This window comes from Hydractinia symbiolongicarpus, chromosome 5, assembly GCF_029227915.1.
Source record: "Hydractinia symbiolongicarpus strain clone_291-10 chromosome 5, HSymV2.1, whole genome shotgun sequence".
In the NCBI taxonomy this organism is placed as follows: domain Eukaryota; kingdom Metazoa; phylum Cnidaria; class Hydrozoa; order Anthoathecata; family Hydractiniidae; genus Hydractinia; species Hydractinia symbiolongicarpus.
Window position 1 is genome coordinate 30,580,912 of NC_079879.1, and position 23,267 is coordinate 30,604,178.

Here is a 23,267-nt window from a genome sequence, read left to right on the forward strand (position 1 = left end):
TTTCCAATTTTCGGGTAAAATCCGATAAAATCGGGAAATCGGATTAGTCACGTGTCAAAATTATTCAAAATGATTCTTCTTGATGAAACAAAGTTGTGTTGCAAGTTTCAAGTTCTAAAGATAATCCTAACAGGAGTTATTATATTTTTCCCATTATAAGGATTTCATAGAGATTTTAGGGGTAGTTTCGAGTAATGGCCAATATCAAAGCCTCTGAAAGGTATGGGACCTAAAAATTTAGCATGCAGGTGTCTAATAGATAAATGTTGAAACTCAGTAAGTATCATAGCTATATAGGAAAGTAATCAGGAGTTATTAAAAAAAAACCGTCAGGGATTGTGCAGGGTACAAAAATTTCATTTGGGTTCTATTGTATGACAATTCTAGATTATTAGTGTGATGAGGCAGAAAGTCTGCTTTTGTTCTAACACAATGTTTGTAAAAAGCGTAGGTCGGGTTTCTGCTTCATTTGTTACTTCTTACGCGATAAAACACACTTGTCAAATTTTCATATCTGTTTATATATAGGTAAATCGAAAAAAAAAAAAAAAAAAATAGCGGACACTTTTAACACAGAAAAAATGTAACTAAATTCCTATTTTGCTTTTTAATTCTCGCGAAGTAACTGTCCTGAAAATTTTTTTTTTTTTACTTGATGTAATAAAATTAATATCGCAAATTTCAGGCAAATGTAATCATTCACAAAAAATTTCACGCATAAATAATTTGTTCCAAGATCTTCTGATTTCAAGCTAGGCCCGCACACTGAAATACGTAGTTACAGTTAGCATTCTAAATTATAATTCTAGTATGTATTAAATGACAACTCTTGTATGTAAAAAATATTTCAAGTAAAAACAACGTTTACAAAATACTTTCACTTTCTTTTCTTTTTGTATTTATTAGCAGCTGCAGCTCCTTTCCTGGTCGCCTTAACCATTCCATGAAATTGACCAGAAAGTTTCGCCTTTTTTCTGTAAATAAAAAAATATCAATCTTGAGGCTGTTTATATCACGGGAGTGAAATTGGGGCGAAAATAAAATTCCCACACTGCAGTGAAAAGTGCGACTGTCTACATGTTTTACTCATGTCTAATTTCGGCGTAAAGGGTGTAATTTGTCCAGGTGAATCTCGCACCTAGTGGGAATTTTAATTTGACCGAAATTCATTTGAAGTGAGTATTACTTCCGCTGAAGAAATGTAAACCTAAACCGGTTCTAGCTACTTCACTTCGAGTTTCATGTAAACGCGGCCTCTTTAAAGAAAAGTTGGAGTATTTAACCAGTCATTATAAAATAACTTTGTTTTCATTAGAAAAAAAAATCAAAACTTCATTAACTACCTTTTATTTAACTTTTGTCTATCGAGTGGAATATAAGCGTACGGGTCAGGCTTCCCTTTCAGCTTCATATCACCTCCAGCTTTCTACAATTAAAATAGATTAAAGAAAAATATAAAATTCTGCGTGTCGATCTCAGCAAAATTTTCTTTTTCATTTTTTTCTCTCGCAAAGACATAGAGTCTGTTTATCAATCCATGATGGCGACTATATGTGGATGATCATATTCGGGTACTTCAAGTTGTTCAGCAATAATAATGAACAACGAGATGTTACTTTTACATTAAATATTCTTCTGACAATAAGATGAACATATGGTTCAATTTTAATAATAATCTAAATTTTTGTTTTACCCAAATTCTTTAATTTTTACGCTGTGAACAAAAAGTTATATCTCAAATTAAATTCATAAAAAGATACAATGAATTATCCGATCGTACGTTTATAAACCGTGCTGAAGAAACAAACCTTAGCTTTGTAATCTGCTCCTAACTTCTTTTTAGCAGAATCATCTGCATCTCGATGTCGATGAATACCAATTCCACCATGTTCGTACTTTTGAAACACGTTCTCGTCTTCTGGCATATCTTCCATACGCTTTCTTTTACCCAGTTTTATCTGCTTTGGTGTCTTGTCATATCCTAAAAAAAGGTTGTTATAAATTTGCACAACAACTAGGGGAAAGTCGCGTACAACAACTAGGGGAAAGTCGCGTACAACAACTAGGGGAAAGTCGCGTACAACAACTAGGGGAAAGTCGCGTACAACAACTAGCGGAAAATAATGACAATAGGAAAGCAAAAATTAATCTCCCGAAAAATTTTATAATACTGTATTTGCAAAATTCGAGAAAATGAGGAATAAAATAACTTTTCTTTGACATATAGTTTTGGATATCATACACAATTGTGTTTTCTGTAATTTACTTAATATCATTTTCACAAAAATAATTTTTACAAAAAATCTAGAAAGATTTCACTGCGTAAATTAACCTCGTTAAGAAGCAAAAAAGTTCAATGATCTGTAATTACATGTTTGTGAGTCCAATTAAACCGCGTTGAGGATATATCAAATCCCACAAACCTCCTAAAATATCTTTCTCTCCAACATCTAACGCTGCTTCATCATTGTTTTCGATTTCCTGGTCTTCATCTTTGACGACGATTTTACCATCCGAAGAGAATGAAAAATCATGTTTGATCATCTTTTTATGCTTTGGTTTTGTTGCTTAAAAAAAGAATAGTTCTTGTAAATTGTCAGTCTCGCAAAGTTGCAAATCAATTTTAACGGAGAAGACGCCAGATTTACATTTATTTACGGAGATAATGATTATAAAAGAGAATAGCATGATAATCAAACTTCGAAATCGTGCTGCGCTGAGAAATATGACGTCTCTTTCAGTGTACTTACCAACAATATTTTTAGCAACTGTCGGATCAAGTAAGTCAACCCCTTCTTCGTTCTCCACAATCCATGTTTTAGCATGCTGATAAAAAATAAGGTTTATATCGTAAGAGAATCTTTGTGAAAATTTTGAGAGAATCTTTTGTGAACTTTTCTTACCTTAGATTTCTTCTGTTTTTTTTCTTGTTGTTTTATTTTCTTCTTGTCTTCGTTTTCTTCTTCGTCTGAATCTGCAAGTACATCATCCCACGTGGTTTCTTTTGTAGTTTCGTCCTCAGACTCTTCAGAGTTATTTTTCTAATGTTAATACAGACCTCTCAGGGAATTTCGAGACTATACAATCATACTCAAAGACCTTACCTAAACTGTACCTCTACAATTTTACTTGCTAAAAATTTAGAAGAACTACTTAGATTGGAAGGAAGCAAGAAAAACAAACAAACAAAACAAACAAAACATGAATGTAATATAAAATGGTGGCGAGAAGGATTACAATTTTCAAAAAAAGATGAAATGATGAACTTACAGAGTTCCGATATGCCTCTCTTTGTCTTTTTGTTCTTTCAATTGTTTTGTGAATTTGAACGATAAATCGTTTGTGCTCGTTTGGAACAAGAGACTTCACCAGATGATAACTTGACAGATAAAATACATATATGCGTGACAGAAGAACGCAACAAACCCAGAATACAAACGACAACAACATCAACCACAAAATCAACAATAACGAAGACGACGTAACAACGAAAACAACGACAACGATGCTAATACCAATAACAACAACAACAACAACGACAACGATGCTGACAACAATAACGATAACGACAACAACAACGAAAATAATAACAACGACAACGAAATAACAACCACAATAACGACAACGACAACAACAACGAAAACAATAACAACGACAACGAAATAACAACGTGACAACGTCAACAACGACAACTAGAACTACAACAACGTGACACCGACAACAACGACAACGATTTTAACAACAATAACCTAACGACAACAACAACAACGACAACGACAACAATAACAACAAGGAAGACGACAACAACAAAAAAGACGACAACAACAACAACAAAATCAACAACGGCCACACAATAATAAATTTATTTACCCGCATTTTTTGTCGAGTTTTTCGAGGATCCGTCTGATTTGTTGTCTGTAAGCACTGCTATTCTGCGTGTTCCACACAAACAAGTTCTTGATCTAAAAACACATTATCTAAGTATTCTGTAGTTAGTAAAAATATATCCAAGCTGTCAAAACAAAATAAGGATTTACCAAGCTCTCTAAGTGTCCAGATAGTTCATTTGCATCTAGGATTTTGACAACGGCCTAAAAAACAAACAAACAAGATAAACTACATTACTAAGTTACAAAAAAGCATCAAGTCTGTTCAGACAAAATTAATCATCATACTCACCCTGATGAAAAGTAAACAGGACTTGATGACCTCTCTTGTTTTTGATTTCAATAATGTTATAGCAGCATCGAGCAATGTAGCGACTAGCTTCGCTGATATGCAATCTAAAATATATAAGAAAAGTAGCGAGTACACACAAGCTTCAAAGTAACAACACATCCCCATCCTTGCATCATATATCGAATACTAACATTAAACCGCCATTCTTTACATTCGTTACATCACAAAACGTAGCGGAAATACTTACATCTGTATTCAAAAACAAGTTTCGTGAAAGCCAGTAGCGTTGCACTGATCATGTGAGGGGAGCCAGCCAAGCCAGCCATAACGAAATGGAAATACTGCTCAATACACTCTAAACATTGAAAAAAAAATCAGTTATTCGAAGAAAATATATTATGCGCTCTGCTCAAATTGTTGGTACATCAATTTGAGCAGGAGCAGAGTGAGGTGATAAAAGCTGTCTTTACCTACCTTCTTTGGGTAGAGTACTCAAAAAAACATATGATGATCCAATATCAACCAACAAATCAAAAGCAGCTGTTTTGGCTTTAACACCAACTTCTTTGGTGCATAAAATGACCTGTAAATAGAAATAAAAGTTTTATCAGTTACGACAGGCACCCATCCGGGTTCGTTTGAAATCAACAGAATAACAAATAAACAAACAGCTCAAAAAATATACAATGGTTTTACCTCAGGTATAATTACTTGTAAGAAATCTTTATTCTCATTTGATAACTTCTTCACAAGAGAAGAAATGCAACCAAGACGTGGCTAAAAAGTCAAATAACACTTCAGTTATAGCTGAAACACATACAGAGAATATTCCTCGTCATTTTTTAAAAACTCACAGCTTTTGAAGACGGAACTGCACTTGATAACGAATCCACCAACACTGACATTAACTCGTCAAATTTTTCTTCCACCAAATTTTTACAACTTTCAGAATTACTGGAGCAGATTTCTTCCAGTATACGATAAGCCTTCTTTTGCATGCTTTTATCCTTGTCCTTTTCGAACAAAAAAATAAAATTATATTATATAGTATTAAGACCTTTTCTCAACCAATAAACTTCAAGCTTACCTGCACGTGACCAGTGACAAGCTGGTATAAACCTCGTACTTGTTCCTCTGTTGAGTACTTCACCATACATACTGCTAAATCCATCAAAAGATGCCTATACACGCACAACAAAGAAAAGGTTGGTGTTGGAAATCACCTAACAATGCCTCAGGTGTGTTTACAACCTGTAAATAAAATGAAACCTTTTCTCTGCAGAGTCTTCTTCTTTAAGTTTTTCAAATATCTTCTTTACGAATGTTTGTACAAGCTAAACCGAAAGATACAATTCATATAAGTGGACTACATTTTTGTAATGTGTAAACAGACACCAAGTACTAACCATCAACAGCAGGCACCATTTTGCGTAGCAAAGTTGACTTAACACAAGTACTGAATAATCTCACTTTGAGATCGGCTATATAAAATCCTATTACAGGAGGTAAAAAAGCTACAGTACAAGTGAAAAGAAGCTGCAGACCTAAAAACATCGAGAAGGTGAGCAGCACGAGGTATCTTGTACTTATTTTAACGTGTATCAACTTTTGTAAGTTCACGCAAGAAAGTTCGTTAGTGCGCAAAAATTTCTTATGATATATCACGATTCTATAGTTTACATAAGAGAAACGCATCTATATTATTTTTTAGTCCTAAATTTTAGTATCTTCTATTAGTGCAAAAGTTCGAACTTATGCGAAAAATTATCACGCGCGCGAATTACGTACGTATGTACTGCGCAAAAATTATTTTTCGCAAAATCATTTTTCTTACTGCGCATAAATTAATACGCAAAAAAACTAATGTGAATAATGTAATTTATCTTTATTTAGTTGTGATGTTTTAATCAATAAAAATTAACACTTACTGTGGATTCTGCAACAATAAGAAATGCTTTGATTGTTTCAAGAATGGACAGTGATATGGCTTTACAGTTCTCATCGTTGGAGGTGTACAAATTAAATAGAATAGGCATGTAATTCTTTGCAAACTTTCCAATAACTGTTAACTCCTCTTCTGAAAAACAAAACACAAGTGTAAGTTTCGCATTTCAAATTTAGAACTCGCAATTAAAAAAATTTACTTTTAAAAGCAAATCGTTTATTACATTAGATACGTAAGTTCGTGCGAGTATAACTCACCATCAAGCGTCCTGTTAATTAATGTTCTTAAGGCTAGCAATACCAGAGGTCGCAGATCATTTCTTTCCATCAATGCCGTTCCCAAGATTTTCGCAATACTTTTAAAAGACTAAAAATATATATATATATTCATATTCCTTATAGTACAAACATATCATGACCAGAGACAAGAAACTTAACAACAACAACAACAACAATCATCCATTTACCTCTTTCAAATCGGTGGGATTGGTGCAAAATCCAGGTAATAAAGCCCAAATCTAAAAAAGCAGAACATTCAAAACATAAAAAAGCACAACTATTTTAACTGTGTTTGATCGTTGTGTATAAAAAATTTGTGTCTTAACAGAGCACACCATTTTTTTTCATCCTTATTAACCCATAAAACAAAATTTATGAAATTTCTAACTCATAATTCTTCACAGAACAATCTTCAGGCATGCTATCTTGGTGAGACATAGCAATCATGTGAAATTCTTATATCATCCATATATTTCACTTTTGTCTGTCGTTTTTATGTAAAAAGGAATTTGAATCTTTAATAATAATAAAAATAAGCTTTTTCATCAATATGCCTGTAATATTTCTCTAACCGTGTTTCCTATTATCTTGCCAATTTTTACTTGTTTACACCAGCAAAATAAATGTCAAATCCATGTGAAGGTGAGTGATAAGTTCGTATTTGATTGGTATAAACCGCGTCTTGGTACCTACCTGAGTAACTAGCGTTTCATACACTTTAGCTTCTAAGTCTTGCTTCGACTCTCTACACTTTAATGCTGAAACCAAAAGTCATACTACAATCATCTAGGTTTCATGATAGCACAGAAACTACGACAAAAACAAAACAGACCTTTGCCTCTCAATGTAGCCGCCATAGGAAGAAAGTAGGAGATAAAGAAAGCCAGCTGTGTGTTTTGGATACAATCCTTCATAACAGGAAGCAGCCAAGCAAGTGGGAAGTCGCATTGGTCGCTGAAATATGCTCAGAATAGATAAAAAGTTTCATTCATGTTTGATACACGAAAAATACACAAATAATCTACTTACTCTTGTCTCACAAGTTTTAATGGTCTCTCGTTTAAAATCATCTGAGGTCCAAAAGTCTTGAAAGCAGCTCCTATAGCTCTATTTAAACTAGACATGAAAGGAAATGCAGGGCTAGCATGCAGGTCTATTAGACTGGTTACACTGTTAATCATAACAGAGGCACACTGTTTTCCAAATTTTGAATATAAATACTGTAACGACTGCAGCACTATATCCCACACTGGTTGGTACTTATAACGCAGACCAGATTCTATTAATTTGAATATTTTGCAGAATGACGAATCTTTCCTTTTGATGTCTTCTTCAATAGTGTCCATTATTGGTTCTAAGCATTTTTCACTTGTTTCCTGAGTAAAGAAAAATTAAAAATTAACAAAAAAACACATCCTACGTCTGTTCTTGTATAACTTTGTTATTGCATACCTTCATGATGTCAGCGGCTGCTTTTGTTACTTCACGGTGATCAGACGTAAAGTAGGTCATTGCAGTGCCATAAAATCTTGGTAAAAGCTTCAAGCATGATTTCTCATTTATTCTAGTCAAATAAAAATCAGTATTAATACAAGATTATCAAAGTATAACATGCAGTAAAATAATTTATTTTCTTACAATGACAGATTTGAATGTGCAGCCAACATGAGTGCAAGCCAAGCATTAGTAACGTGTGGATCATTGATGCTGGGTTGGAAATCATACAAAGCCTAACAAAAAAAATATGTATATACATATATATTGCATATGCAGTTACCTACAAAAACTAAACTAATATAACACCAGATTCTTTTATTAAGATTTTAACACAAGTACAGCCATATCAAGTGTTTTAGGCCTGCTACATTGGTTAACTCCCTAAACGTTTTGCATGTGGTATCTATCGTTTTGTATGTGTATGGGGGTGTACTACGTGCTATCTTAAACCTCTCCCTTAAAAAGAACTGCACCATCAGTCTTGTCTAGCATAGAATAAAAATACATTTATAAATCAAGGAAGATCTTCTCACACTTACAGATATTAGCTTAGCATTTAACTCCGCAGAAAAGTTTTCTTCAGGCGGGTTAGCAGTGCACAAAGCATGCAGTGTTTGCATGGAATTTGTTTTTATAATCTAAAAGAAAATTAATTTTTTATTTTTTAAAAATGGAACTTCATTTAAACCATGAAAACAAATAATATTTAAGACTATCATGCTCACTGTGACTTAAAAATTTTTGTGTGGTTTTAAACAGAAACTAACCATTGTGTTAATACGCTCTGTGAATAAAGTTTCGAGAAAACAGGTTACAAAAAATAAAGAAGTCAAGCTTGGTAAAGCTTGTACTACACAATCGTGTAGAAAAAAACTGGGCATGCTAACAGAAAATATTATGCGATCTGGCACAATAAACGTATACATAAAATCATTATTTAAATAATATTGTACTAATGATTTTCTTATTTATCAGAAGTAGACATAAGTAAGCTTTTATACACATGGAATGATTTTGACATTAAATTACTGCTGTTTGCCCATAGTTGACAAGCTTCATACAAAAATAAAATATAAATATTCAAAAGCATATATAGTTTTATTCCATTCATTGTATTAATCCTTATTGGCAGTAACACAGAAGTCGCAATTTGGAGCACACAACTTCTTGCATGTTATATGTTTCACAAAGGATTGGTGTTCAATGCTAATTATATATTTTATAGTCTGAAAATACTTACTGGGTTATTAATTGTTAGCATACGTAATATGGCTTCACAAATTTCTTTTAAACTCTAGAAAGAATTTTAAACTGTATGAAATACGAATGATAAACACAAGGAACAAAGTATTTGTTTACATGCAGTTTTAATTAAGGGATTAGGGTTAAGCAAGACAACAAAAACAGGGTTAACTTACCCTTAATTAAAATTTAAAAATAAATGAATCAAATACCTCTGCTCCCAAGTACTGAATGCACAGTTTCAACAAATTTAAAACGTGGTGAGAAATTGCTGCATTTTCTGAAAATCAAAACAGAATAGTAGCAACTAAGGTTTTTAGAATTGCACATGAGTAAAGTTGTTGACCGAAGTCAATTTACAAAGAAGAGAAAAAACATTTTGAAAACCTGATGTATGTTGTGCTAATATATGAACACAAAAGTTTGTGATAGCTGTTCCAATTGGATGATTTTGATGGTTTATCAGATTGATCTTTGTTATGTTCTTCACTGAATTGTGAGCCAGCTTGCGAATCTAAATCAAGATTTTTATAGCTTCAATCTTGATGCATAAAAAACAGGGATTGCTGGAAATATGACAAAGCCTACCTTAGGTTTAGAATGAGTTGTGAACCTTAACATGATTTGAAAACAATGCTGAGTTGAAGATTCCATCCACACAGCTGACTCTTGTGCTGACAAAGTAGTTGTTAAACAGTCCAGGGCCTAAAATAAATGGATATTGGGGCCTAAAATAAGTGGACATTAAGTGGCCTGAAAAAACAGAGAAACAAGTTTTCCAACAAAGTTTACAAAGAAGCAATAACAACAACAACAAAATATTCAGTACCAATATTATCTTATTCTTATTTCAATGATGAGATAAATAAGTTAATGTAAGAAGCACAACAAATAAATTATTTGTTATACATACACAAGCCACAAGTGATGTTTTCCCATCAACAGAATACTTTTCTAACACTTGCAACAACAACTTTGACACTTCAGAGAATCTAGCTTTCAGTAAAGTAGTTGGAATTCTAAAATAGAAACAGCTATAAGTAAAAAAAATTAAAAAAACTATGACAATAAAGCCAATTATCATGGGAGTAGAAAAAACGAAGTCAAACAAGGATGGAAATAACTGACATCAACTTCTACGTTAAGTAGGAGTTTGCAAGATAATAAGCAACTACCTTTTGATAACTAGATTCAGGAGATACAAAATGGCTACGATGGAATTTTCATTGTCTTTACTTGCTTCAAGAACAGTCATCTATTAAAAACAGTTTGCAAATTTTTTTAAAAAACAACAATTTTTGTCTAGAATAGTGATAATGTTAGAAAATTTTCTTACATCAATTAAGTAACGAAAATTTTTAGAAGGCAATCTGATCATTTAAACATTGGAAAGGTTTATTAAGAAGTTTTATATATACTTACCTGTTGGTCTACTCAATGGCTTTACATATAATATAGCACAAATAGACAGTAAAATTTAGAAAGTGTTTTAATATTTTTCTGATAACTGAAAATAATGGTAAATTTTATTTTTGGACTTTACATTTGTGTTATTTATTTGAATATAACAGCTGGTAATTTTTTCTGCATTACAGAAACACAAAATTCGAAACAAAAATATAATATAAATATAACAATTAATCAAGATTTTTTGAATTCACCTATGAACACACCATCTGGATAAACTATCTGAGTGTATCACTAACATTTTGCTGCACATAGTGTAGTGGGTGGGTCTGTGGCTCTAAGTTCTGGGGACCGCAGATCAAATCCTGCTTACTGCCAGGCAGTATGTTAGTGATCAACAAAGTAGTTCTTCTTCAATATGAGATTATTTCTCTAAATTTCAACTGTTTTAATTATATTTAGATGGTTATTTTCTCCAAAGCAAATTCATTACCTTAAATGACATTTGTTGTAAGCTAAAGGCATAAAAAGTTAGTCCTTACTAGAGCAGCAAAATACTCTGATTCAGTTTCTGAACCACCCTTTGAACGGATAACCTATAAAGAAAGTTTAAATCCTAAAAGTTCAACCTATACACATTACATAATGATATATATATATACATCTCCACACTATTAATTTATTCCATTTGCTTCATTACAATAAATAAGATTACTAAAAGCTTTTTTCTAAAGAAAGAAAACAAAATAAGAAAACTTCAAATTAAGAAATTTTAATTTGTCTGAAAACTGTTGTCTCCACACAGAGTGACCACCTTTTTATAGAATCAGCACTCTTTATTGAAAATATGAAAAAGACATGTTTGAGAAAGGCACTCATTTAATACTCTCCAATAAAATAAGAGCTAACAGTCAGGGTAGCCCTCTATCAATTAGGAATGAGTATTCTAATAAAAAGAATGCATTTACACACAATGCAACAAATACATTAAAACTTACCTCTGTAACAGCAGCAAGAATTGCACATTTCTAAAAGACATGTTAAAACAAAATGATGATGTTCATTGTATAGACATTTATCGGTGCACATAATTTAATCCCTAACATCTTAAATTTTTTTGACGAAACAACCTTGAACTACTACAAGGTGGAATATGCTTTGTAATAGTAATAACAAGTAGTGCAAACTTTTACACTTTTTTTATAATTTATAATACAATATTCTCTTAAAATATGCGGGTTTTACTGACTACTAATCAAGACAATTAACTAAGTTATTTAATATATTTTTGCAAACCTGTGTGAAGTTTAGATAATTGTTTTACAATTTACTAACCTCTTGATCAATAATATTTCCTGAATTCCAATGATCCATTACTTTGCTAAAAGTCATGTTGGAACAATCTGTTAATCCACCGATAGAAAAAGCTTTAGACTGTACTGATGTTCCAGTTTTTTCACTAATTGCCAAATCACCAATATCTAACTCATCCTCTACTTTTTCATTATGCTTTTCCAACGCAGCCAAGGTTAAACCTACAACAGAAACAGCAAGTGTAATTATCATAAATTTATAAATAAAATCCATAGCCTTTATTTGAGCAGCAGCATAACTTAAAACAGGTTTACAAAGAAAAAAAAGTTCTAGCTTAAAGAAAAGTGCATCTTAAATAATGCAACTTATATGTCCACATGCTCAATTCAAAATTGTCTCAATTACGTAAAATTTGAGGCTTACAAAAACCAGGGACTATTTAACAATTTAACCAGTGAACCGCAAACTCTGGAGCCTTTGTAGCCATTACCATTGACTGAAAATATAATATATCAATATTTTTTCTCAGCAAAATAAAAAGCTTAGGTCTATTCGCTTGGTGACAGAAAAGCATATCTTTTCATTTGTTGCACCAGTTGCACTCGTTTTACCAAAGAAATGAAAAACTCACACGTGCTGTTGATTTTAATTATGCGACAATTATGCAACTTTACTTTTGTTCTTTTGTTTACTTTTGCAGGCTATCCTTTTTGTTTACATTTTATGAATAATTAGTGTTTGTTGTTGAGAAACCTCGATAATTAATTATTTTTTCATAATGGTGCTTGTTTTGAACTAAAGAAATAGAAAATCACGTGCAATTGATGGAATAGAGTTTTGACTGTCAACTGTAAGTTACAAATCTTTCTGATGAAACAAGTGCGCTATTCACTCTGCTCTAAAACAGTTTAACTAGAGTTAACATTCTTTTTTGCACTGAAACTACACAAAATGGGAAAACAGGTGCAACAATTGCAGTTACTGCACTTGTTAAAGAAAGAGTATATAACAAATGGACCCCAGCCATGGGAATCTAAAAATTTGCCGTTGTGTAGTAATACACAACTTTAACATAGGATGTGACTTGAATAGTGTTTCACAAGTTTAATGAAAATGTACTCAACTTAGCTAAAACAAACTAAGGTGTAAGGGATATGTCATTTTGTTACAGTAGGTATCAAGTGTAATCTGATTGTTGTTCTTTGTTAGTATCAGGTGTCACTACTTCTCTTTATGTATTTTAGATTGAAATCCACCGTCGATGGAAAAAGTCAGATGCTAATATTTAAATTTAGTGTGTATCAATAAAAACATTGTTAACATTTATCTCAATAAAAGAAAAACAATTTTAACTTACCAGTTTGTGATTTTTTGTGAGTAAAAACATTCTTCTTTACTTGATTTCGGAATTTTTTTGTATCTGGATTTTGAACACATTGGTCACCTTTTTTGAAGGAATTTCTTTGCTTTACCTTTTGCTTCATTATCTCAAGTAGAATGTTTTCCTACAAAATTAAAAAAGGTTGTACATCTGAAGATAAATATCTCCTTCCAATATTATCTTCACCCTAACAGGGAGGTCAAGTAATAATAAAAAAACAAGATGAGTGGGACTTTTTGTTTTGCATATGTTCACTTTTTCCTTTCCTTCTTTTTTACTAATTGCTTACATCATACAAATCATGTAATAACAAGCTGGTTAATTTCAGCAAACGATCGGTTGTCTGTAGATAATGACTTCTTTCTAAATACTGCCGGCAGTAAGTAAGATTTGATTGTGGCAGTGAGTTGAATGTGATCTTGTCCCAAGTAATTAAGCTGCTGATAAAACCTACACTACACTATAGTACTGTGAAAAGGTTTGTTAACATCGTGGTTCGTGTTTATTTCATGTAACGCACGAACTGCGATAGCCCACGATGCGTATTTTTTTAACAATCGTGGACCTCACGATCATGTTTCGTGGACTACACGAACAAAAATTAAACATTACACTGTGGTGTCCACGATAGATAACTTCTATTGTAAAACAACAAAGACCGTATTAGTTTATCAATTAAATCAAAACCCGACGGCAAAAAAATAAATTAACACTTTGTTGTTTTGATTCGTTGTCATAAAGCTTGTCATATAATAGATTTTAATCGTTCGTGAATCAAAATGCGATCTTAAAAAACATTTCTATCGCCGCTATTCGTTTTTAAACTTTTAAAATGCGATCTTAAAAAACATTTCTATCGTCGCTTTTCGTTTTTAAACTTTTAAAATGCGATCTTAAAAAACATTTCTATCGCCGTTTTTTGTTTCTAAACTTTTAAAATGTAATCTAAAAAAACATTTCTATCCCCGCTTTTCGTTTTTAAACTTTTAAAATGCAATCTAAAAAAGCATTTCTATCGGCGCAGACAAATTTAACTTTTCCAGACAAATGACATTACGTAAAAATGCAATTGCGTACATGACAAAAAATTATTCACCAAGTCCAAACTACGAATATGCTTTTTTAGCTTGATAAAACCTGAAACAAACAAATTAACTTTAATGAAAGACTTTTTTGAAAAGAAAAAAAATTAAATTATACTAGATATAAAAATCGTGGAGCTCGCGAAAATAATCGTGGGACACACGATCCTACGTGGAGATAATAATATTAGCGTGGTGGCCACGATAGAATGTTTGAATGTTTGTTATACATAAAGACCACAATTTTATTGTGGTTCATGTGCACCAGGCTCGTTACACAAACATGATGTTAACAAACCTTTTCACAGTACTGTATATGTGGCAATTATAACAAAGATAGTTTATCCAAACAGCATGTGAAGACAAAGATTACTTGTGTCGCTTTTACTAAAAGTGGGAGGCAGCATTAACCAGCAGTATTTTGAAGTAATTATCAGAGAACCACCTGTATTTTGAATTAACCAACGGAGAACCAGCAATTTTTTAAGTGGCCACAAGAGAACGACCAGTTAAATAGATAAAAAGAAATGAAACGTTTTATAATGTACACAACAGTTCATGACTTATTTTTCTGAAATGTTTATGTCTGGTGTGACTCGGGCTTGATGAAACAGTTGAGACACAAGTCTTTTAAAACCACACACGAGAATTAACAAAAAAAATATATATTATAAATAACAAACTAATATCTGAATTGTAAACCAAATATAACGAAAAACACTATACGGATGAGAGTCCAAAAGGAGACATTGTTTTCTTGTGGTAGACGTTAAAGTTCAAATGAATTGAAAGAATTAATAAACTGCACAGTTTGAAGTCATCGAGTGTGAGAGATGCCTCTACTGCCATTTTTCCACTGTTGAGGAATCCATATCAAATTTAAGTTTATTTTTCGCAGCGATTACACACATCACACACGTTTATTTTTCAATGCTCCCTAAAAAATTATTCTGCCTAATCAGATTATGTATTTGACCAAAGGATTTTCATTTTGCAATTTGTGTGTTGTAAACCTAATAAAACACTTTACGGAGCAGAGTCCAAAACGAGACATTTTTTCTTTTGGTAGACAAAGTAAAGTTCGAATAAATTAATAAATGTTGTGGAGAAACGCCGTGGCTTCCAGCAGAAAATATACGGGTTTTTTTCACATGGTTTCTGTTTAAGTAAAAAAAATATGCTTTCTATATGAACGTTTTTTCCTTGAAACGTGTTACATTTTATTTTAAAGAATGAACTTTAATCCCGAAAACACTATTTTCGTTCTGTTCTTCTTGTTTCCATTATTGCCTTTAGGCGAAATAAATAAATAAATAACTTAGTTGGTTAATTATCGCAAATTCCGCGAATTTTATTCATATTTTCGAAAATTAATCTTCGCGAAATTCATTTACTGAACCTCGCAAAAACAACTTAAAAGTAGCTGGTTACCAAGAGCATAAAGTATCAGAAAAAAGCCTTGGTAACTAGGTGCCCTTTTATTTATCACATTTTGTAGTTTTAAGGTCATAAAGTGTTGTGCATAAAAATCACAACAACTTTGCGCCGATGTTGCTGCCTTATCTGGAGTAAATTAATAATAACTGCTGGTTCTCTTGTGGTTACTTAAAAAAACAGCTGGTTCTCTGGTGGTTACTTAATAATACTGGTGGTTCTCTGGTGGTTACTTTGAAATACTGCTGGTTACTGTTGGTTACTGCTGGTTCCTACTTTTAGTATCTACATACTTGTGTAGTTCACAAGAACCAAAACTTGTGTAGTTACTTGTGATCATTCATGAAATACAAAAAACCCTCAAAACTACAGAAGCTAGAAAATGTTTCTAAGAACAAACTTTCATTGCTCTTTGGTAATGTTTCACCATGTTTCTGCTTTTTGAGCAGTAAAAAAGATACATTGCGATGATTGAAGCAGCCATTAGCTACATCTAAGGCAGTAGGAAGTATTGCAACCACTTTAATCATAAAATAAGCTTTGTACAGATATGCTAAAAAAATGTGGTCTTGTAAGTATTTGTCATAAAAAGCCTGCATCTATGTTGCAGGTAGTTTATATCTTTAAAAATACATATAATTTTTGGTTATGGCATAGCACCAGTTTTGTATCTTGGACCTCTGTAAAAAGTTTGTTGTATAGAGTTTTTTTAAATAGCTGCATTTGATTTAGCTGGGAGACCAATGGAAAAGTTGTGAGAAAAACTATGCTGGGTCAGAAACAAATCTTCTGCAGTCAGCACTTTTTGATTAGTTACTTCTGTATAGATGAATTCCTGTGCGATGTTATTTGTTTACTACAGATGTGCATAATTTACATGGTCAAGCCTCAAGGAATATACTCTGGATTTTTTTCCAGGAGGGTCTCGAGGGCTGGAGTATTTAATGCCAGTTTGAGCTACACAAACCTGATTAGGATCTGCGCTCTACAAGCCAATTTCCTGCAACATCTAACAGCACACAGAGTGTGATAACTCCCCAATTTCCTGCACACGGCGTAAGTTAATCCGAGGCTATGGTAACATTCACTTACCCATATTGAATTGCCGGCAATAGAAATAGAATCCCTGGGCTGTGAGATTTAACTGTTTCTTTAAAATTTATTTAAAGTCTTAACAATGCCTTTGTGCGTTGAAATAGACTGAAAATAACTTTGATTCACTACATAATCACTTAGATGCGTGTACAAGTAAATATCAGGACTGTGATTCCATATTCCGGAAGTTTGCTTTGGGAAATTATTTTGTGTTTACTCTGACGGATTCAAACTAGGTAGGATTTGCTTGACACATTCGTTTGTGTCTAAGCTTTCGTGTGCGAGGGGTTTGTTTAATATCCTTGTGGAGAGATTAGCAAACTACATTTGATACAAAATATGGTATGCTCAATAAATACGGTAAGGAAGTAACACAACATGAAACATTATTAATGACATGATGGCAATGTGTAGTGTGTGGCACAAGCAGATTGGAAGAAGTGATTTCCGTTTTCTTTGCTTGAAACAATCGTTTTAGCCTTGATTAGAGATTTTAAAATAATTTTCGAGAAAGAAACTCACAAGCCAAACAGCGCTACATGCGTATGTTATTTAAGCTTATAGCTTAAAATTTGAACAAGGTCAAAATAGATGTTTCCTAACAATAACATTCAATCTCGTTTTCAAGGTTTATCTTATTCACCCCTCGCTGTAAAAGCAACCTGTCCCCAGGTCTCTTCGTCACTTTTGACACTTAAGACAGCAAACAGATTTCTAGACCAAATGTCTTGATTTCTGCATCAAGACAAACAGCCTTACTAAATTTAACAAAATTAACAGGTGTTAAAAAGACCCAATTCTTCATGGCCGTACACAAAATGTTCTGGCCATGAAGAGTACACAAACTGTTCAGATTGGTTATCAAATTGGCAAAGATTAAAATCATAGAAAAAAAATAGTCTGGGTAATCGGCCATTCCGGGCCGTATCGTAAAGAGACTTCAAAAAACTGGGGTGGCCGGAATATAAGGGCACCAAAGTTTAAAAAATGGCTGCGTTGGTAGATTAGTGGTTATAGCTCTCGTACTCTGTGCGGGAGACCGGGGTTCGATTCCTCTTGACGGCGATTCAACACGGGCGAGTGAATGTTACCATAGCCCCGGGTTAACCCAAGCTATGTGAGGGAAATTAGGAAGATGGCACACTGTGTGGGCCGTTGAATGTTGCAGGGAGTTGTCTAGTAGAGCGCGGGCTCTAATGGGGTCTGCGTAGCTCAAAATGAGCTTTAAATACTCTAGGACTCTCCATCTAAGCCATGGCCCCTCCTGGAAATAATAGACAGGGTATATCCCTCGATATTTGTGAGGCTAGCCATGTAAAATATGCACATCTATCCATCTATCTAGCTCAGTAAGAATAAAATCAGAGACATCGTCTACTGCAGTTTCTGTGGAAAAGAGTTTTCGAAATCCGGACTGTCTGTCATTCAGGAAGTTGTGCTCAGAAATAAAATGAGACATTTGCTCATGCACTAACTTTTCAAAAATTTTGATAGGAATTGGCAAAATGGAGATAGGCCGATAATTAGTAGGATCTGTTTTATTGCCACTTTTAAAAATAGGCGAGACCCTTTTAGTCTTCCAACATTTAGGTACATAACCAGTAAATAAAGATTTGTTGAAAAGACTTGATAAATAAATACTTAAAACTGACGAACCTGCTTTCCGTCCAAGCCTGTAGCTTTATTAAGTTTGAGTGAACTAATTATTTTTTCGACACTTTTGGTCTCAATACGAGCCCACCGAAAATCGTGTCCGCTAACAGGTGGATTAACATTAGTAGTGTCAGAAGAAAATTTAGAGGCTAGTTTGGCACCAACACTGACAAAAAATGAATTGAATGTGTTGGAAATTTCTTTTGGGTGAGAAGTTTCTGTACCATCGTTTTGGACTACTCGTTTTATCGAGGTAGTATTGCCTGACTTATCAGGAACCAGTTTTTTTAGGGTTTTCCAAAGTTGTTTTGGCCGTTTTTGAAAGTCCTGCAAAACGTCATTATAGTACTCGTTTTTCAGTCGATTTTTGAGACCTATTACCTGGTTCCTTTTTTGTTTGAAAGCTTCCCAGTCTATGATGGATTTTGTTTTTGATGCTTTCCGTTTCAAGAAGTCTCTTTCTTTGATGGCTATTATTAATTCATCAGTGACCCATGCCTCAACACGGCCAGAAAATTTATGTGTTTTGAAAGGGGCATGTTTGTCAGCCACTGTTTTAACATTTTTATTCAGTTTCTCACATGCTTCATCAAGGTCATCATAATTATTTAAATATGACCAGTCTAAATTCCTGAAGTCCTTCAGAAAAGCCTCTTCACTGAAGTTCTTGTAGCTACGAACCTTGCATGTTTTAGGTTCAAATTTTGGCCTTTTGAATTTTCTGATCACATAAACTAAATTGTGATGACTGATGCCTAAATCCATGACACCAGTTTTAGAAATACAAGAACTGTTAGAAAGTATCAAGTCTATAAGAGTGCTACTATTTTCAGTAACACGAGTTGGCTCCGTAATATGTTGTTTTAGGAAAAGAGTGGAGCATAATTCCTTTATTTTGGAGGAAAGAGCATATTTTGAAAGCATGTTACAGTTAAAATCTCCCAAGATAAAAACTTCTTTTTCTTTTGGGAGCTTGTTAAAACACTGTTTAAAATGAGTACATAGGTTTTCGGTACTCTGCAAATCACTACCTCCAGGTGGCCTGTAAACCCCACACACGTAAATAGGTTTAGTTTTTTTCAGGCACACTTTCACCCATAGTGATTCAACATTTTCGAAGTAAAGGTGTTTCAAAAGGTGGCTATCCAAGTTTTCATTAACAAAAATTAGAACACCCCCACCTCGTCTATTCTGATCATTCCTATAACAAACATAGCCATCAATTTTAACGTCATTGTCAGTGATGGTGTCATCAATTTTGGTTTCACAGATGGAGAATACATCAAGTTTTGTTTGATGTATTCCGCTTTCGCTGGCAGTAATCAAAAATCTCGGACCAGATTAAAATAACTCCCTGAAAGATTTATCAAACGAGCTAATATTTCGTACGCAAAGTTAAAAGTAGTACATGATTTTATAATTTTATTTTCTGCCGCAGCCGAAACCATATTACGAGATATGATCACAATAGTCATGTTCGCCTCGAAGAGGTTCGACCTAAAATTCTTCTATGCTTTACAAGCTTGGCTGATACGGATGGAAATTACTTATTGCTTGAGTATCAAGGCAAAATCCATTGGATGAAAAAAAGAGAACTATTTTGAAAGATTATAAAAAAATAGAAATAAGTAAAATTAGAAACAAAAAATGCAAAGCATAAATCTTTACGCCAGTAAAGTGTGATCGTCTTTAGTGAATGTCAGCTAAAGGGAAGTTCCACCATAACTATTTTAAACAAGACGGGTTTTTTTACAAAGTTTAGCCATTGTTAAGAGTTCCTAGACAAGAAATTCTTGTAATGCAAACTACAAAAAAAAATACTTCAAAATATGAAAGAAGCAACAGACTATTTGCTGCAATTTCGTTTACTATAAATAAATACAAAAGTAAATTTAAGTAAATCTATATACATTATCGTTTTTATCACATTAACAATTGTTTTAAGAAAACGAGAAACAACGCAACTCAGAAAGCACGACTCGCGTTTGTCTCGGCCACGCAATGAAAAGTTAACCAAATCAAAACTCAAGATGGCGTTCTTAATTACTAAGTAAAAATAAAAAAACACCACCAAGACCTAACCTTAGAAACATTCAGCTAAACTAATGCGCTATGGCATAATTAAACAGGGTTATTTCCCGATTTTATTATATAATAACTTAATGGGTAATAATTATTTTGTCATAAGTACACCGCATGGTATATTTTGATAAACAATAAGTCGACATATATCTTTAAGTCAGTTATTTTGAATAAAACTTTAACGACGACAGACTGTTTAACGTAAACCACCTTTAAATGGCGATTTTTACCCTGTTGAATAGAAAAGTTTTGATTGCGAATATTTTTTACCCCAGAAGATTTCCAAGAACTTTCTTCTGTGAGGATGTCAAGACAGTGTTGGATACTTTCTTGTCAATAGCGGTTGTTATGTAGGTCTGTTGAACGGGGCGGTGATTTAACATAAATAATGCATCTTTCACGATAAACCACTTTCTTTCTTTGCACTCTAAATGTGGACAAAACTAAGTAGAAGTTAAAGGAATACAAATAGTTCAGGTTTTCTAGGTGAAGTTTAACAACCATTCTTATCGGCTAACTGAAGACATGACATAATAGAGAAATATAAATAACAAGAACGAAAAATAAACATTCAATTTCATGTTCTAGCGACGTGAATATTCTTAATACAACCTTGTGATTGGTGGAAACAGTTTGAAGTTTACATTTATATAACACGTGATAGGATTGTATTACACGTGATAAATGATATCAAAAAATGTATTGCAAAACCCTTCTTGCCACACAAAGCACGCGACATTTTTGTCAATTTTTTGTTAACCTGAAAATCCAGTTTGTAAACAAATTTATCAAGTGTGTAATAAAAATATCTTACCAATTGGTTTCAACATATCCTTCACAACCATTGAATACACATATGTCCGACTTTTTCTTTTATCGTTCTGAAATATTTAAAAAAACTTTAAAGAAAATATTGAACGATTTTAAGTATCAAGCAAACAAAAAAAATCAACAAACCTGAAAGATGCCCAGAAAGGCACCCACACTGCCCTTCACACCAGCCTAAAAATGTGTATTGATTTTAGGTAAATTAACAAAACAAAATAAATGAACATTCTTATTGCTTTTACACAAAGACAACAACAACAAACAATCACAACACACAGCAACAAACAACAACAACGACAAGAAATACTTCACTAAAAACCTACCTCTTCAAATACCTCCCTAACAGCTGCATCACACGGGGTTTCACCTGGATCAATTCCACCTGCTGGAACCACCCAACGGTCATGATAACGAGAACTCGTGACTAATAAAATCTAACAAAAAACAACATTGTATCAATCTCTTCTGACATACAATGATATGTACAAACATATAAGCACATAACAAACGAGCACACAAACCTCTTTCTCACTTTCATCTTTATAACAGAGGCAACCAGCTCGAAGTTTGTAGCCATCTTTATCGTAAGTTCTTGCTACCTCTTCTTTTGTCTTCATGTCCTCAACTAGTGACAAACCTTATGAAGTGATGTTGTATCATCTTGTTATTTTAACACATCACTATAATAATCACAATGTTTAATCACGTGGAAAAAAATTTAAAAAAAATTAATAACGAAAGACTTTGAAATCAAACAATGGAAAATGCAAAAAAAAAACAATGAAAATAAAAACAGTAGATAAGTTTAAATCTTTTAAAAAAATATATTTCTGCTGTCAAACAAAAAACTTTTATTGTGGTCCTTTGTCTAAATAATTTCTAATGACATCATTCATAATACAAAAAAACAATAAATATGATTGATGCCAATATATTCCAAAACTGCATCAAGAACAAAGGTAAAAATAAAATGACGGTCAGAAGGGAAAAACAGAATGTCAGCATTTACATAATCTATTTATCATTGTCCACACAAACACAAAAAAGTGTATATTTAATTTTTTTGAAGTAAGTATTATGTCTTTACCAAAAAAATTGATGGAATGTAGCAAACAGATCTCTTATTACAATACAATACAACTCTCAATAGAATAGACTAACATGCTTCAACTTTTTTAGCTTGTAGTAATGAATCCTTCACAGAAAATAATTTCTCTTATTTCACATGGAAACTAATTGTTGAGGGTGGAATCTAATTAAGGCGTATTGTTCTACTCAAAAACATGTTGTCATTTGTCCAAAGTGTCCACAATATTAAAGATATGCTGATCTTACTAAACACAAGAATGAGGCTAATCATAAAACAAGGGAAAAAAATTAATTCGACTTAAGTTACAAGTCTGTTACTACCATGTGTCACATTTATACAGCGTTTCTGTTTTAAAATCAATAAATTACCATATTGTTTTTTGAAAGCCTGTTCTCTTTCTGTACTTTTCTTGATCATTTTTAAATTACTAATACTGGACATACAGTTATGTTTTAACTTGTTTTTAATCATTCATCAGTTCAAGGACTCTTAAAAGAAGTTGATCACATTGTTGGTTCATTAAGAACATACTTTCCCATAAGTAGTAATCCACACAACTAACAGAAGCAAATACACACAATAAAGCATACTGCGAAGAATTTTTACATAGTCATAATAAGAAAAAACTACAGCAAATAAATAAATCAAGTAAACATACATATAACTAAATTACTTTTCAGGTTATGTTTGGAGCAAAAAAAAAACTATTTCACTGCTTTAAAATTTTTATGTTGCAAATTGATAACGAAAGATTTACTTG

The 23,267-nt window shown here is 32.8% G+C and overlaps 2 protein-coding genes across 2 annotated transcripts; both read right to left on the bottom strand.

The window, feature by feature from the left end:
• Window positions 1-829: 829 nt before the first annotated feature.
• Window positions 830-13,363, bottom strand: LOC130645880 (RRP12-like protein). The gene is made up of 35 exons (XM_057452007.1): window positions 13,220-13,363; window positions 11,884-12,083; window positions 11,547-11,576; window positions 11,091-11,144; window positions 10,317-10,396; window positions 10,055-10,160; window positions 9,730-9,846; window positions 9,529-9,655; window positions 9,354-9,421; window positions 9,140-9,193; window positions 8,439-8,537; window positions 8,041-8,132; window positions 7,855-7,966; window positions 7,432-7,778; window positions 7,235-7,356; window positions 7,096-7,160; window positions 6,591-6,641; window positions 6,382-6,490; window positions 6,108-6,256; window positions 5,449-5,513; window positions 5,267-5,360; window positions 5,034-5,192; window positions 4,876-4,956; window positions 4,654-4,762; window positions 4,427-4,534; window positions 4,180-4,283; window positions 4,038-4,091; window positions 3,871-3,962; window positions 3,271-3,379; window positions 2,904-3,041; window positions 2,751-2,826; window positions 2,424-2,567; window positions 1,809-1,981; window positions 1,344-1,426; window positions 830-974 (listed from the first exon to the last, which is right to left on the bottom strand). The coding sequence occupies exons 1-35, from the start codon at window positions 13,344-13,346 to the stop codon at window positions 878-880; spliced, it is 3,795 nt and encodes a 1,264-aa protein (XP_057307990.1). The 5' UTR covers window positions 13,347-13,363; the 3' UTR covers window positions 830-877.
• A 6,974-nt stretch (window positions 13,364-20,337) lies between these two features.
• On the bottom strand, window positions 20,338-22,097 carry LOC130645881 (diphosphoinositol polyphosphate phosphohydrolase 1-like). The gene is made up of 5 exons (XM_057452008.1): window positions 21,939-22,097; window positions 21,741-21,851; window positions 21,547-21,591; window positions 21,404-21,470; window positions 20,338-21,016 (listed from the first exon to the last, which is right to left on the bottom strand). Exons 1-5 carry the CDS (start codon window positions 22,032-22,034, stop codon window positions 20,856-20,858), a joined length of 480 nt encoding a protein of 159 aa, XP_057307991.1. The 5' UTR covers window positions 22,035-22,097; the 3' UTR covers window positions 20,338-20,855.
• Window positions 22,098-23,267: the final 1,170 nt, after the last annotated feature.

Excerpts from the sequence above, each read along its gene's own strand:
- LOC130645880 (XM_057452007.1), bottom strand. The coding sequence starts at position 13,346 with ATGAAGCAAAAGGTAAAGCAAAGAAATTCCTTCAAAAAAGGTGACCAA. Across the intron at positions 5,514-6,107 it reads TTATTGTTGCAGAATCCACA|CTTGTACAAACATTCGTAAA; the intron begins GTAAGTGTTAAT and ends CTTTCGGTTTAG. Across the intron at positions 5,361-5,448 it reads GAAGACTCTGCAGAGAAAAG|GCATCTTTTGATGGATTTAG; the intron begins GTTTCATTTTAT and ends GTGCGTGTATAG.
- LOC130645881 (XM_057452008.1), bottom strand. The coding sequence starts at position 22,034 with ATGAAGACAAAAGAAGAGGTAGCAAGAACTTACGATAAAGATGGCTAC. Across the intron at positions 21,592-21,740 it reads TTAGGGAGGTATTTGAAGAG|GCTGGTGTGAAGGGCAGTGT; the intron begins GTAGGTTTTTAG and ends ACACATTTTTAG. Across the intron at positions 21,471-21,546 it reads CCTTTCTGGGCATCTTTCAG|AACGATAAAAGAAAAAGTCG; the intron begins GTTTGTTGATTT and ends TAAATATTTCAG.